Below are 13,896 nucleotides of genomic sequence, written 5' to 3'. Positions count from 1 at the left end.
TTGTTGATCTTAAAGCCTACCACTAGTGTGCTAGTGCTCTAGGAAGTTTATCACCTTGGGAGCGTGAATGTGTTCAGTATGTCAAACTGCCAAATATATCATGGCCCATGGTGGTAGTATTTGGTAACAGCTAAAAACACCAGAAGACTTGCACATGTAGCACATGGATGTGTTAAGACAACTGAATGGCACAACTGAGTCAGTCTTGCTGCCAGTTTGTCCCAGTGGCCACTGTTGGTACTGCAACAAAAAAATCCCCTGAGACCCAAAATAATGGTTTGCAAACTATTAAAGTAGAAAACTTTTTGGGCTCATGCACTCTACGAGTTATGTTCTTTGAAGTGAATGGGCACATTTTGAAATCCATTATCAAATTCTTATAATACATCTATGACATAGCAGTGTAGTCACAACAATTAACATTTAAGCTAGCTGGCTAGATAGTAACTATCCATAAACTAACACAAACACATGGATTATTCTCATGGTTGGACTGTGAAAAATAAATGTTTTGCTTGTCTTTGTGGGCTCTCACCCACATCGCTCCCTCAGATCAAAGCTCTCTCACCCACATATATTTCAGTGGCTGAACTGGTACCAATTAAAAGCTACAACAGCATGTTACGCCTTCTGTATGAGCATATGTGTTGAAATCACTGGAGCTTTTTTGTTGTTATTTCAGCCACGGTTATCACAGGGGTCAGATCCTGTAGAGGCTACCTCCATAGACTGATGTAGTGATCTAGAAGTCCTTGTCATGGACAAAAGTTTTGGTTGAGGAAAAGTCGGGGGGTCACTGAAATCATTTGTACAGCACAGTTGCAGACCTCAGAATGAGGACACCATCTTCCTGTGAAAGAGCGCAAATAAATTCCAAACAAAAATGGTGACTACAGTTAGTGTAGATTAGATTGTAACTTGACCTACAGAAACAACAATTCTTAAATTGACACATTTCTTGGATAAACATCAGTGGCGTGGTGCGACTTTTCCACTAGGTGGGGCTACAGCCTAGGTAGCTCTGTGTATTTTGGCCGTGAGCATGCACCGTACAATGTAGCAGAGGGCCAACTGCTGGTGGCTAGCGGCTAGGCTGGCAGTTTCTAAAAGTTTAAAAAATTGTCTTTTAGTGGTCAATTAGCTGCTTTCACTTTACAATTATCACCACGGTACCACAAAAATCTGTGAATGTTTTGCCTGCCTTCAGGGGGTAAATGTTATCTAGTAAGGAACTAGCAATTTGGTGGAAAATCGCCCAACCTGGAACATTTCTCAGGTGTAGAATTTTCAACCCCAGATCCAGTTACTTTTTTTGGCGTGCGCTGTCAACCAATCAGGGGCCACCAGGAAAAGCCAAACATATTACACACATACAGATGTTGGGCGGAGAAAAGTGCATCCTTCGGCTCACAGACAAAGATTGTAGGCAATGCTTTTTCCTTAGTCTTCATACGTTTCTGTAATTATGTATAATTTATGTGAGAGTAGCAAATTAAATTTATACACCCACACACAACATAACAATATCAAAAACAAAAACAACTGCTCATTAAAATATGTATTGCACAATTGGAATTGCAGGAGGGGCATGCCCCAGCGCCCTTAATTGACCACACATCCCTGATAAACATGACAAACGATAACTATGCCTACTAATAACTGCCACTGCAGCTTCTGAAACAACTGAAAATGATGGTGAAGATGGAACAAAAGTCAGCTAACATGAACACAATATCAGACTGAATAAAGAAGTGAAGATAAAATAGCAATTCTGAGTGCTTATCAGACCATGAATACCCAATGCAAATTCCATGGCAGTCTGGCCAGTATTTGTACCCTGTTGTGGACTAAAATGTCAGATGTACTGTGCTGACCAACCAATCAAATGACATTGCCACCCTAAGATCCTGACGCAAAATACTGCTGTAAAAACTTATTCCAGGTTCTTTTACAGAGCATCAGCTAATTGGTGAAATCAGCTGCTGTAATTATTGTTTATGATGATGAAAACGTATGTATATGTGGCTCTACTCTGCACACAGTCAGACACAGACATGAAGGTCACAGGTTTGACCTCTGCAACAGCAACCTTGGCCATTATCAGCTGTGCCAATGAGCGACAGTAAAGCTAAAAGCCTTAGATGTAATGAAAACGATGGTTGAAAAATGGGGTGAGTCTCCAGGCTAAATTAGATCTGCATTGTTCAGAGATGGACTGTCTGTGCCACATCCGCCCTGCGCTTCCCTCAAACAGCGATTTATATAAGTACAGGACGTATTTTGCATGCAGAGTGTGTGTGCTGGGAATCAGGATGTCGAGAAGCATGTGCCTGTTGCAATCACATGGTAGAGTAGCGCCTTTGCATTTTTAATGTCTGTCATAAATAACCTTGTGCGTGTTTGTGAGGCTGTGTGTGTGCACCTGCATGTTATTGCTCTCTGTATGCATGTGCGTTTGGTGTCTGACTTGTTTAATGTGACATGATTCTGATGTCACAGGCTGGTGTGCACTGGGGAGATGATATATCCTCTCTCTGTAGACGTGAACGCGACAAAATTACAGCCCAGCACGAGACGGCAGTTATCATTAGTTGGCGCAGCATCCAAGCAGCCAAAAGAAACAGCTCAGGTAGTCTTGCTGTTAGTTTCAGCCAGTGTCATGATAAGAACGAGGCAGAGATAAAGACACAATGAGGGGGTGAGACAGAGAGAAAGTTAGAATTGAGCAGTAGAAGGAGAGTTGTTGCATTAGGAGCAACAGGAAAAGTCTTCCCTGAAACACCTCTAATACTTTTTTAAGATGCTGTTTCCAATGTACCTTGCATTTCTGGGATCATTTTGTTGTTATACAGTGCATTATGTTTCTTTTTCAGGTTGATTACTGGACAAATATATTTAAAGTTAACATCATATTGGTTGGATGGTAGAGATGAGAAAGATTCCCATGTTTACAACTTGCAAGAGTGCTCATCATCAGGCAGCTCCAGACAGTTGTATGATTGCAAAGTTGGTTGCATGAGGATTAGATATACTGTTTGCATTGATAATACAGCATAATATCTATCAATTTGGGTTGAATTAACCCTGAACGAAGGACTGAAGCATCCAGAAGCATTTGTTTGGCATTTTAGGCACTTCAGGCTTTCAGGAAAGTCTGCATCCTCCAGTTGTAATTATTTGATGTTGACATAAGGCCATTTATCAATCAGTAGTTTGGTCATTTTTATATAACATGAATGCAGCATTTTTCCTGCAGCATGAAAAAGTTTTCTTTCTAGAGCCGTTTTGCACTGATATAAACTAATCTGCTGGCTGATTGATGTGTTTGGCTCTCTAGCGGTGTGTAGATGGATAGATGGTGTGGATGTGACAGCTCTGTATAGTAGTTAAAGCCTACCTTGTTCATTGCTAGTTTATGATTACAGTCATCAAATAATCCATAATTTCTGGCATCATAATCAGATGAACCATTTGATCAATCGTTTGATAAAAATTTGAAACACAAAGTGGAATTTTGGCTTGGAAACATATACAGAGAGTCTGGGGTTAGTTAGAATGTGAGAATTTCAAAATGTGTCTATGTGAGATCAATTTCATGGAGGTAAGCTCAGTAAGTTTGGTTTTGGTTAGTTGCATGTGAAAAGACATTAATCCATCTGTTAAAAAAATGACTACATTTAATTGAAAGGTTTGTCAGATTATAACCTTTATATCATGTGGTATTTGATGAAGTTAAGTCCTTTATACACAGTACAGTCCAGTGCACAGTGTTACTGCAGTTTTACAAGTGAGATGCTAGTGCTGTAATGATTGAATGAATTTTTACATCTGCCTACAACCTGGATTAGTGTATAGAGGAAAGTGAAGACAGAAATTCCTATATTTACAGCAGCCTTAATAGATAAAATGCAATGCAGCCAAAAGCAATGTTGGAGCTGGAAACATAAAAACATTGTTCTCTTGTTCTTGTGATGCTATAACATTCACTATGTTACTGATACGTTACTGTGTATAATACAAAAGAAAATTACAAGGTCAGTGTTCATAACAGGCATTCTTTTAACTTTTAACTTGTGAATAAGAAAGTTTATCACTGCAAGTAGCTGCATGACATATTTAGTGTTGTCACACACTCTATAATTCATTAAATTAAAAAGGTGATGTCCTTGCCTGGTTACTGAATGTAGAAAGTTGATGGTGCTGAGTAACTCCTGAGTGATGCTGAATAACCTCGTCAAACTGAATGTGTCATTTTGCAACACGCTGTGGCTTTACAACAGTAGCAGCGAATGAGCAGGATGAACACATGCACTTACAGAACGATAAAGGCACATGTATAATATATGACCAGAGCGCATGCTAACAGTGGTAGATTGAATGCACGCACACAGTTCATGAGCAGGGTGACCCAAATAGTGGCAGTGATATTTTCAGTGTGTGTGAGTCATGCAATCCAAAAACAAGGCAGGGTGTGAAACGACTTCTTTAGAGCTTAGTAGGCAGAGCGCACAAGTGTATGGATAGTGGGAGGAAGGTGGAGAAAGGAGCATAGTAGGCTGCATGTGTGGAAATCTGCTCCGTCTAGCTCTCGGAAAGAGACGTGGATGTTTGCACATTCAGCCAGAGCTTCTTCCAGGCCAGTGGAATCGCTGGATGTGAGCTCTGCATCTGACAGGTGGTTCATTAAACACTTTGCAAAAGAACACCAAAACAAAACATGATCTGTTGAGAGAAAAACTAAATAAAATCTGTATATGACTCATCATTTAATAATGTTGCCTTACAGATTCAGCTGCAGTGTATCAACATGCTATAATTTTGCCAAACCAAAGATGGCAAAATGGCAAAAGAAGTTACTTAAATTATTTTCCATTAACTCAAGTATGATTGGGATTTTTCTGACAGAAACTTTATATTGATAAAATGTACAGGAGGTATTGATTCATATTGATGTACTCTGAACCTACTGCTGCATTGTCAGTTATTGCCATGCACTAAGATTGCTTGTCCTCATTGCCAGTAACATTTTTATATTCCTGCAATGCTAACAAATCGAATATTCCATGACATCACTTTGTTTCTCCCTCTATTGGCTTGCCCAAAGCGGGTGAGAATAGAGCATCGCAATAAAACAGTTATTTCTATGCATTTCTTCATGTTGGCAGTAAATATGAATGAAGCGGATACCAAATAGCACCCAAGAGGACTATTTAGCTGTTGCTAATGCTGCCTGACTTTGCCTTTAGACACTGCTACCCAGACGCAAGGGGGACGAGTGAGAAAAGATGGTTTTCATTTGTATCCAATTTAACATCTGTGTTGTGTTCTATATTGGGATGCAAAATAAGTGATCACAGACAGTGTTGGAGATGACACAATGTTGCTTGTAATGGCAAGAACTATCTGTTTCCAGCAGAAGTACACCAGCGTGTTCATTCAGAAGGTTTATTAGGCTCAGTTGGGCTACCAGTTTCACACCAACCATGGCAGACTCCATTGATTGATTGAGGTCAATTGTAAAGCATTACGTTAAATTGTGAAACAATATATACCTTTCAACTGTCACTTAAAATTAGAGTAAATTTGAGTAAGGAGCTATTAATTAGTGAATACCTAATAGAGCATGAAAGTTCATTCTTGACCTTAGAAATAGTAAATTGACAAAATAATCTCAACTCAAGGCCACTTACTAGTTTTTTTCAGGGCTTCTTTAACAGATGGAGTTTGCTCAGTTGTCATGGATCCAGGAAGCCATCTGCATTCGACGCCAAAGACCATCCTTCAACAGAGACAAGGGATATCCCACATATATGACCACTTGTTATCACGTGACCCCGGTTCCATACTTAGGTCACATGTTCTTACAACTAAGCAAATTCTATGCTGAACAAACTCCATCCATGTTTGAGATTCTTCAAATGATTGAAAGTGTACCTTGAATTGAAATTATTTTGTCATACCTAACAAGTAGTTCCTGAATTACCTGAAACAAGATAAATCTGAGGGTTTCACAAGATGATAAGAAAGAAGGAAAAACATATTTCTATTGCAGAAAGTTAAGTTTTTTTCAGACTGTCTAATCTTTGTCTTTCTCTTAATTTTACTTCTTCAAGCCTCTGAATAGAAGCAAGGGAAAGAGTAATTCTTAGTTGACTTGGTCACAACTAGTACACATATGCAGCCTGTGACAAAGTATCACAAGTCGACATTGCTTTAACTTAAGGGGCAACAAACAAAAAAGTTTCGGAACCACAGATTCTACATGGATGCATTCTGTCATGTTTACAATTCTTCCCCTCCTACTTTAATGGACAATTGAAAAACTCTGAAAACCAGGTAAATAGAACAACACCCCAACATTATACATTGTAAGTACATGAAGATGTGGTAAAACAAAAACAAACATGACTTCATATGCTAAAATTCAATAAGAGATTTACAAATGGACAAAATAAAAGCAATGCATAAAAAAATACCTTTCCCAATTCCCTAATGATTCTAAGGTTGCGTGGTTGGTTTAACCAATTCCCTGCTTGCTTTACTGCCAACTGCCCAACATACCAACAGCAGTAAATTAGATCTGACTACATCTGCATTCCCATGCTACATTTCCACAAGGAGCATGCCAAAGTGTGTGTTTTATTTGTTGCTCTTGCTAATTGATTGCTCCTCTCTCTGGAGTCCATTCAAATTGATGTTAATTAAACTTGTCTGAGTTCACCCTTTTTCTCAAGAGTAAATCAAATGATTGATCTTGGTGTTGTATGCACACTAATCAAGTATAGTGCATAGGATGTCATGGTTCAAATTACCTGAAATACCACGTTTGTAGTAACTTATGTTATTCTCTTTTCTCTTTCCCTCTCCTGTAGTTTATTGCCTTTGCATCTTTGTTCTTCATCCTGGTCTCCATCACCACCTTCTGCTTGGAGACTCATGAGGCTTTCAACACCATCATTAACAAGACAGAGCTGATGCGGAACAGCAGCCTGCCAGACTCGGGCCCACAGTACGAGATTGAAACTGACCCCGCGCTCACGTACGTCGAGGGCGTTTGTGTCTTCTGGTTCACCATTGAGTTCCTGGTGCGTGTGACCTTCTGCCCGGTCAAGTTGGAGTTTGTTAAGAGCGTACTCAACATCATCGACTTTGTGGCTATCCTACCTTTCTACTTGGAGGTAGGGCTGAGTGGCCTTTCTTCAAAGGCTGCCAAGGATGTGTTGGGGTTCCTCAGGGTGGTGCGCTTTGTTCGTATCCTGCGTATCTTCAAGCTAACACGTCATTTCGTGGGGCTTAGGGTGTTGGGCCACACTCTACGGGCCAGCACCAATGAATTCCTGCTGCTCATCATCTTCCTGGCATTGGGAGTGTTAATTTTTGCCACTATGATCTATTATGCTGAACGCATCGGCGCTAAGCCCAATGACCCCACTGCTAGCCTCCACACCAAGTTCAAGAACATCCCCATCGGCTTCTGGTGGGCTGTGGTAACCATGACTACATTGGGCTATGGCGATATGTATCCAGAGACATGGTCAGGCATGGTGGTGGGGGCATTATGCGCCTTAGCTGGCGTGCTGACAATAGCCATGCCTGTGCCTGTTATCGTCAATAACTTTGGGATGTACTACTCCCTGGCCATGGCCAAGCAGAAGCTGCCCAAGAAGAGGAAGAAACACATCCCTCAGGTGGTGCAGGGAGGGTCTCCCACCTACTGCAAAGCCGATCTCAACACTACCTGCAACAGCACTCAAGGTGACCTGTGCCACGTCAAAGGGAGCAGGGTACTAGAACGCAACCGCTCAGGTAAGACCATATGGCCAGACCAAGTCCATATGAGAGAGAAAATTATGACCAACCACACCTCAGTAGTTAAGTTCAGCAAGAGTATTATTCATGTAGTGATAGTGAGGAGAATACATAAGGGACCTCATCTCAGGTAGAAAGCAGTGACCATTTGACAGATTTTCCCCTGAGACTTGGAGTGGTTTCTCCCCCTCGAGACTTACAAACGCCACAGCAGTTCCCTCACAAAAGACTGAGCTCTTTTGCCCTGCAGCCCTCATCTCCGGTTGCCACAGTGATAAGGGAGGCAATGCAAAAGGTATTGAGAGAAGGAGAAGCATTGGAATAGCTCATGCTGATAAGAATCCAGAGTCCTTGTGTCGAAGTGTTTCTTCCAGTAGAGATTGTTCAATTGTGGCTTAGACCGTAGGTGGCTGTTTTTCCCTTTAGGCTCATGTCAATAATTTACACTGATACATCTTTGATGGAAATTAGTGTCGACCTCTGTATACTGATTTTCTTTGAATTCTAGTGCAGACAATCCTGAGGGTAGGTGCACACTCCAAGCTTCTCACAGTCAATTTGAATAGGTCTCGGAACCTTATATTTAATAAGCATAGAAAAATTAATTCCTCAACTGCATGCACAAACAGAATCAATCTGGTTTAGTTGCCTGTGTGATTTCCTCAGATGTCATTTAAAATATAGAGCCAGCAAGGTTACTTTCCTTTTCAATGTCCTTTAGATTGCCTCCCTCTTTTTGTTACAATGTGAAAGGTTTCTTTTACATATACTGTATATTCATTTTGGTCACATTTGAGGAGGACTTGTCAACTTCCAGTATATATGGATTTACTCAGGGATTAATTAATCGAAAAAATTTCATTTAAAAACCTTTATAGTAATCTAAAGAAAGTAACTTTTTGGATATTTACTATCATTAATAGAAATTCACTGTAGCATGAACATTTCTGCATGATTATTTCTGTATTAAACTGAACATTTTCTTACTTGATGGTATTATGTTACTATTATAAGTAACTGACTGTTCATTAACACTCCCTGAACAGCAATTTGAAAGGCAGAGCTTAGCAACAGTAACTAGGCACAGCAGGCCTGTCAAGTGTAGGATTTCTCCACATGTTGAGGCACACGGAGCTGTTGTAAGAGCAGGACTCAAGCAATACCCTTTTTTAAGCTTTTCTGTGTGCTTATCTGCTTCAACGTAGGCTGCTATGTCTAGCTACTAGCTTTCTACCAGGAAAAAGTAGCTGAGCATTACTTCCGAGGCCAAGGAGCATATCATTAATTATTATTTCTCCACAGTGTGGAAGCCAGTCCTGGAATCTATCAAAGTTTAGGGTAATGTTAGCAGTTCTGTAATGTTAGCAGCCCTTATAACAATGCTACAATGTTACATGTCCTCCACATGCATCATTAGCTGGAGAGGGACATGCAGCTAATTAGCATTCAGACTCTTAGCACACTGTTATAGTCATCAAGTGCATCTCTAACATCCCTTTTACAAGACACTTTTTAATACTTCAAGCTGACTTGTTTTGAAATAAATCTGCTGGAAGCATTGAAAAGTCAGGACAGCGTTTTCAACCAACTCATGCAGCTAGCTTAATGAGCTAGCTTTCTACTGATAAAATTTGCTAGTGAATAGTGTCATTTCACCAAAACGCCTGCTAGAGACGAGACGTTTGCTTTTGTCTATTTGTGTCTGTCATCATGGCCCATTCCTTCAAGTATGATATATAATATTATCATTTCAAATATTGAGAATATCAAGTGGTTAATCTGCCATTGCTATCACTGTAAACTGCATATGTGCCATGTGAGAACGGCAGGTTTGACAGGCGTAGGGAGTTTGTCAGACCCCTTAAAAAGAAAACACTGGTATTATTTTATCTTTTTATTATTGACAACAAATCAAATGACATGACTAAAACCAATAATGAATTTATCCTACTAACCATTATTGCCTTTGTAGCCAAAGCCTAATATAGTTTATGCCTCTATGTCTTCCAAAAACTATTAAAAACATATAAAAAAAAAAAAACACACTGATGCAATTCATGACATATTCCATCATTACAATGGACATGGCGGTTGTGAAACTGCCACAGCATTTTCAGGCTCTGGAGCATACAGCACACACAGCTCCACTTTTACATGCTGAGAAGAATATATTACACTGGCCTCCCTGATTGTCATGATGGAATACAGTAGGTCATCTAAATGCAACAGTGTTTATAAGCTTTTAATAGTTTTTGGGCAGAAATGGAGTTGTTTGGCACAGAGGCAACAGTTATATCAGGCTGTGGCTTCACAGATAATACTTGTTAGTACTATAAATTTATTGCTGGTTTTGGTCTTTTCAAGAGATTTATTGAGAATAACATAAAGATCAATGTTATCCTTGTCCTTTGAGTATGGCAAATGCAGGCATCCCACTAGTAAAAACGGTTGTTTTGGTTGTAAATCCTCATTGGCCCATAAGAAAACAATGTGTCTTTGTGATCAACTGGAACTCAACACTCTGTCTTACCTTCGACCTCTGCTGTGCTGTGCGTCGGTTTGACATTTGGCACAGGCTTTTTATGTGGAAGGCTGTTTGATGTTTGTCGTGATTGTGATTCCCCTGTCACCACGAAACTCCCCTGTTCCCTCACCCACCAAACCCTCTCTCTCTCTCTCTGCTTATATACCACTGAGAATATACCAATGGGAAGTATGTTTCCTTTTCATTGCTCCCCAGAGAGAATATAATTACTAACCATAACATTTAAGTAATGTTAGCTAGATTGTATTGTGAGTTGTCAGATTGTGAGAAAAAAATGTAAGGGAATAGAGAGATATTATATTTTATAATATATAACTTCAAGTGTCTTTTAATTTATATAAATCATTATTTTGCATTTAGTTCCTTGAATTTTTTGTCAGTGCAACTAAAGAAGACAATGCACAAATTTGGCTTTGTTAAAATCAAACCTTATCATTTTAAGTGGCCTCCTTGATCTTACTAATCCTTTCGGAAGTGTCCTGTCATAGTAGATTAATAATGAGAGGAGTAGATGTGTTTAAGATAATAGAAGATTTTTACTCAGTGAGTATATCTATGCAGTAAGAGTTCACATTTTAAAGACATGTTTGTAACTTGGAAGTCATTTTTACAGACAACATAACAATGACATGAGTCCATTCTAGTAAAATCTATCAGTTTTATTAGAACTACATCTTGATAAAAAATCATGTTTTATTCTTAAATTTATTGTGCAATATTACACTAAAGACAATTTCAAGTAAACTCCCACTAAAGAAAAGTTGTCGTTATTAGGCAATTACAGACTGTAAAACTGTAAAATATGAGGCCTCAGCCATTTGAGTTAAACAAAGGAAGTAGGTATCTTCCAATTTTACTGTCTTTTTAGTGTGAAATTCCCTTTATATGGTAATATACCTCTACCGCAGCTCAGCACAGAGATACTGTCCAAGGAAGCACAAAGAGGGAATTCTGTACTGGAAGGACTGACTGTGGAAGATCTATATTTGTCTAACTCGACTGCTACAGCCTCCAGTCCCCCATCTCCTCTATTTGAAGCACATTATGAAGGGATCGGCCATTGTGGACTTGGGGGGTGCCCGAATCCAAGTACATTATTCAGTAAAGCACAAATAGTGGGTTTTTAACAAACATTTATTGTAGAAATATTTCAGAAAATGATTTGTTTTTGGGAAGAAAAACAAAAACCATGTCAAATACCAGAGCACAGTTTGGTTACAAAACTATCTCAGTCTCTCTCCTCTGCTCCGCTGTTACGTCTATCAGCAGGTCTCTTATTTGGACATCATGTTCCCCAGAGATAAAGCTGAGCTACTGACACAAGTGAAGTACTTACAAGAGACTCTCTGTAACCTGGTGTTCCCCTTCTCCTTTCCACAAAGTTAGGTTGTAAAAAATAGGCAGTAAATGAAAAGTGCAAAGCAAGAATCGCCTTTGAAGTTCTTCTCTACACATTACATACTGTGCTGTCTGTGTTATGGTTGTATAAATAGGTAGAGGTCTGTCTGCACATTGGCAATGCACTCAGTTTAGCTCAGTAGTCAGTGCAGTCGTCTATGATCTGGAGGACTCGAGTTTGAGACCTGGTGTGGGGACCTCCTTTGTAAGGTAGTTTATTCATAAACACTTATTTTAACACTTTAATATCCTAAAATTAAAAGTGTAATAAAAACAAAAACTGGATTTCTACGCCTATTTCCACTTTTATTCGAATAAAAAATACAAATATAAATAATTTTGCTGCGACAAATACAAATACTGGGCCCTCTGCACATCCCTATTATGAACAAGTGGAATGATTACAGCAAACAAGCTTGTTTCAGTGTACATGGCATGTGACTTAATAAGAATAAGTGAATCAATCGCTTCAGCCTGGCAGGACATATTCATGTCTGTAATCTGTGTTAATTCCTTTCTTGCAGTTCTGTCAGCAGATTGCAGCGGGGGCAGTGACCTGACCATGTCTCCAGAGGAGAGGGTCCCCATGCGAAGGTCCAGCACTCGGGAGCAGGACCGCCGAAGTGGGGGAACATGTTTTCTGCTTGCTGCTAGTGACTACACCTGCCCTGCAGATGGAGGGATACGGAAAACAGGTAACTGCATGTTGAAATTCAACTTTGAGTTAATGTTTTAAAATACGTATGGATTTTTGGTCTTCATTTGTTTGAAAGGCATGCAATATTTCCTTGTCTTATACAGAATCATTCTGAAATTCATGCTTGCTATTGTGCATTGATACTGTTTCATTTTTGATTCTTATGCAGTCCAAGTCTGGTTAGGTTTCATCTCTAAGGGATTTCCTGTGACCACCACCAGTATGTGTGGAATATTTGTTTAATAATCTCAAAAAACAGAGCAGTTCAGTTTTCAGATGAGTTTATTATTAAAAAATAATTTTATTTTAAAAAAATTGTATTAAAAATAGAGAAAACATCAGTCACAATCCTCATCAGCTGATCCGTATCCTTAGTGACTGGGACACCCACATCCCTGAAGGGGGGAAGGCTGTTTGTTCAGGCCTAGCGAGCTAAGGTAACGTAACCCCTGATCCAGAAGGTGCTGCTGCTGTGGTTCTCAGCAGTGACACATAGCACAACTTTTTTGGCAACTCTGATCGGCAGAACTCAGAACTGTTGCTTTCTTTACAATTTATTCATGCTTTCTTGTTGCCTGGAAACACTTGAATATATTTCTGACCTTGTGTCTCACTTTTTTGGCTGTTGCCAGGTTCATTGCCCATGTTCAGCTCCCAGATTAATTGCCCAGTATATCATCTGCTTTAAGGTAATGATACACCAGCAGATATTTCAGATACATACGATCAGAGGAATTAAAATTGTTAAATTAATAGATTTGAATCCCATCAACTCATAAACATGTTGACTTCTTCATTGTTACATTGTAACACACTAACATTTGCAACTACTTAAAAAAGCTGTCCCAGCTAATCACCAGTGTATACAGTAGATTCATTCATATTCAAATCAAATAAATATAGCCTTTTTATCTAACATACAAAATATGTTACATTCTGTATTTTAAGATAAGACCAAAAAAAGACATAATTATGAATATGTGGAGAGCATAATTTTCATCAACACAAAAGTCAGTTAATTACAGTATGAAGGCCTTTTAACTGACACTTTGCTATGCCCGCAGTTCCTCATAGGCACTGTTACTAGTCTGTCAAGCTTTCCATTCTAGCACTGCACATATACAGTTTACAGTCATAATGGTGGCAGACTTATTATTCAAAGCTTGTGTTAATTTTTGAAACCTTTCAGTCCTTAACTTGTGCAATAATGCAAAAAGGACTGAAGCTAAAGCAACATGTCACCTACAAGAAGTCAGCAAGCTCACCAGTTGATGATCCATGTAGAAAACATGGAAATAATGCATTACTCTTATATTGGATGGTTAGTTAGCCACAGTACTTTAGAAGTATTATGAGAAAAAATGTTATTTCAAACAATTTTCTGTCTAACATCACACCATTCAGATGTTTACCATAGAAATACAGTATCAGTAAAAAATTTGGACAC

The 13,896-nt window shown here is 39.1% G+C and overlaps 1 protein-coding gene and 1 long non-coding RNA gene across 7 annotated transcripts in view; one reads left to right on the top strand and one right to left on the bottom strand.

Annotated features, from left to right (window-relative positions):
* Window positions 1–13,896, top strand: part of kcnc2 (potassium voltage-gated channel, Shaw-related subfamily, member 2) — a 104,371-nt gene that overhangs the window by 80,366 nt on the left and 10,109 nt on the right. For 5 of the 6 annotated variants that reach the window (XM_067581159.1, XM_067581158.1, XM_067581162.1 and 2 more), the window contains exons 2-3: window positions 6,873–7,806; window positions 12,277–12,447. In XM_067581159.1, the coding sequence (XP_067437260.1) occupies window positions 6,873–7,806; window positions 12,277–12,447 (1,105 nt within the window). Of the gene's footprint in view, window positions 1–6,872; window positions 7,807–12,276; window positions 12,448–13,081; window positions 13,139–13,896 lie in introns of all 6 variants that reach the window. The other variant, XM_067581163.1, reaches the window with a different exon arrangement.
* Window positions 11,554–13,896, bottom strand: part of LOC137175505 (uncharacterized) — a 38,470-nt gene continuing 36,127 nt past the window's right edge. The window contains exon 3 of the long non-coding RNA XR_010925631.1: window positions 11,554–12,420. This is a non-coding gene — a long non-coding RNA (uncharacterized lncRNA). The remainder of the gene's footprint in view (window positions 12,421–13,896) is intronic.

The sequence above is a fragment of the Thunnus thynnus genome, chromosome 23, assembly GCF_963924715.1.
Source record: "Thunnus thynnus chromosome 23, fThuThy2.1, whole genome shotgun sequence".
NCBI classification, from domain to species: Eukaryota; Metazoa; Chordata; class Actinopteri; order Scombriformes; family Scombridae; genus Thunnus; species Thunnus thynnus.
This window is presented reverse-complemented; position numbering and strand designations above follow the sequence as displayed.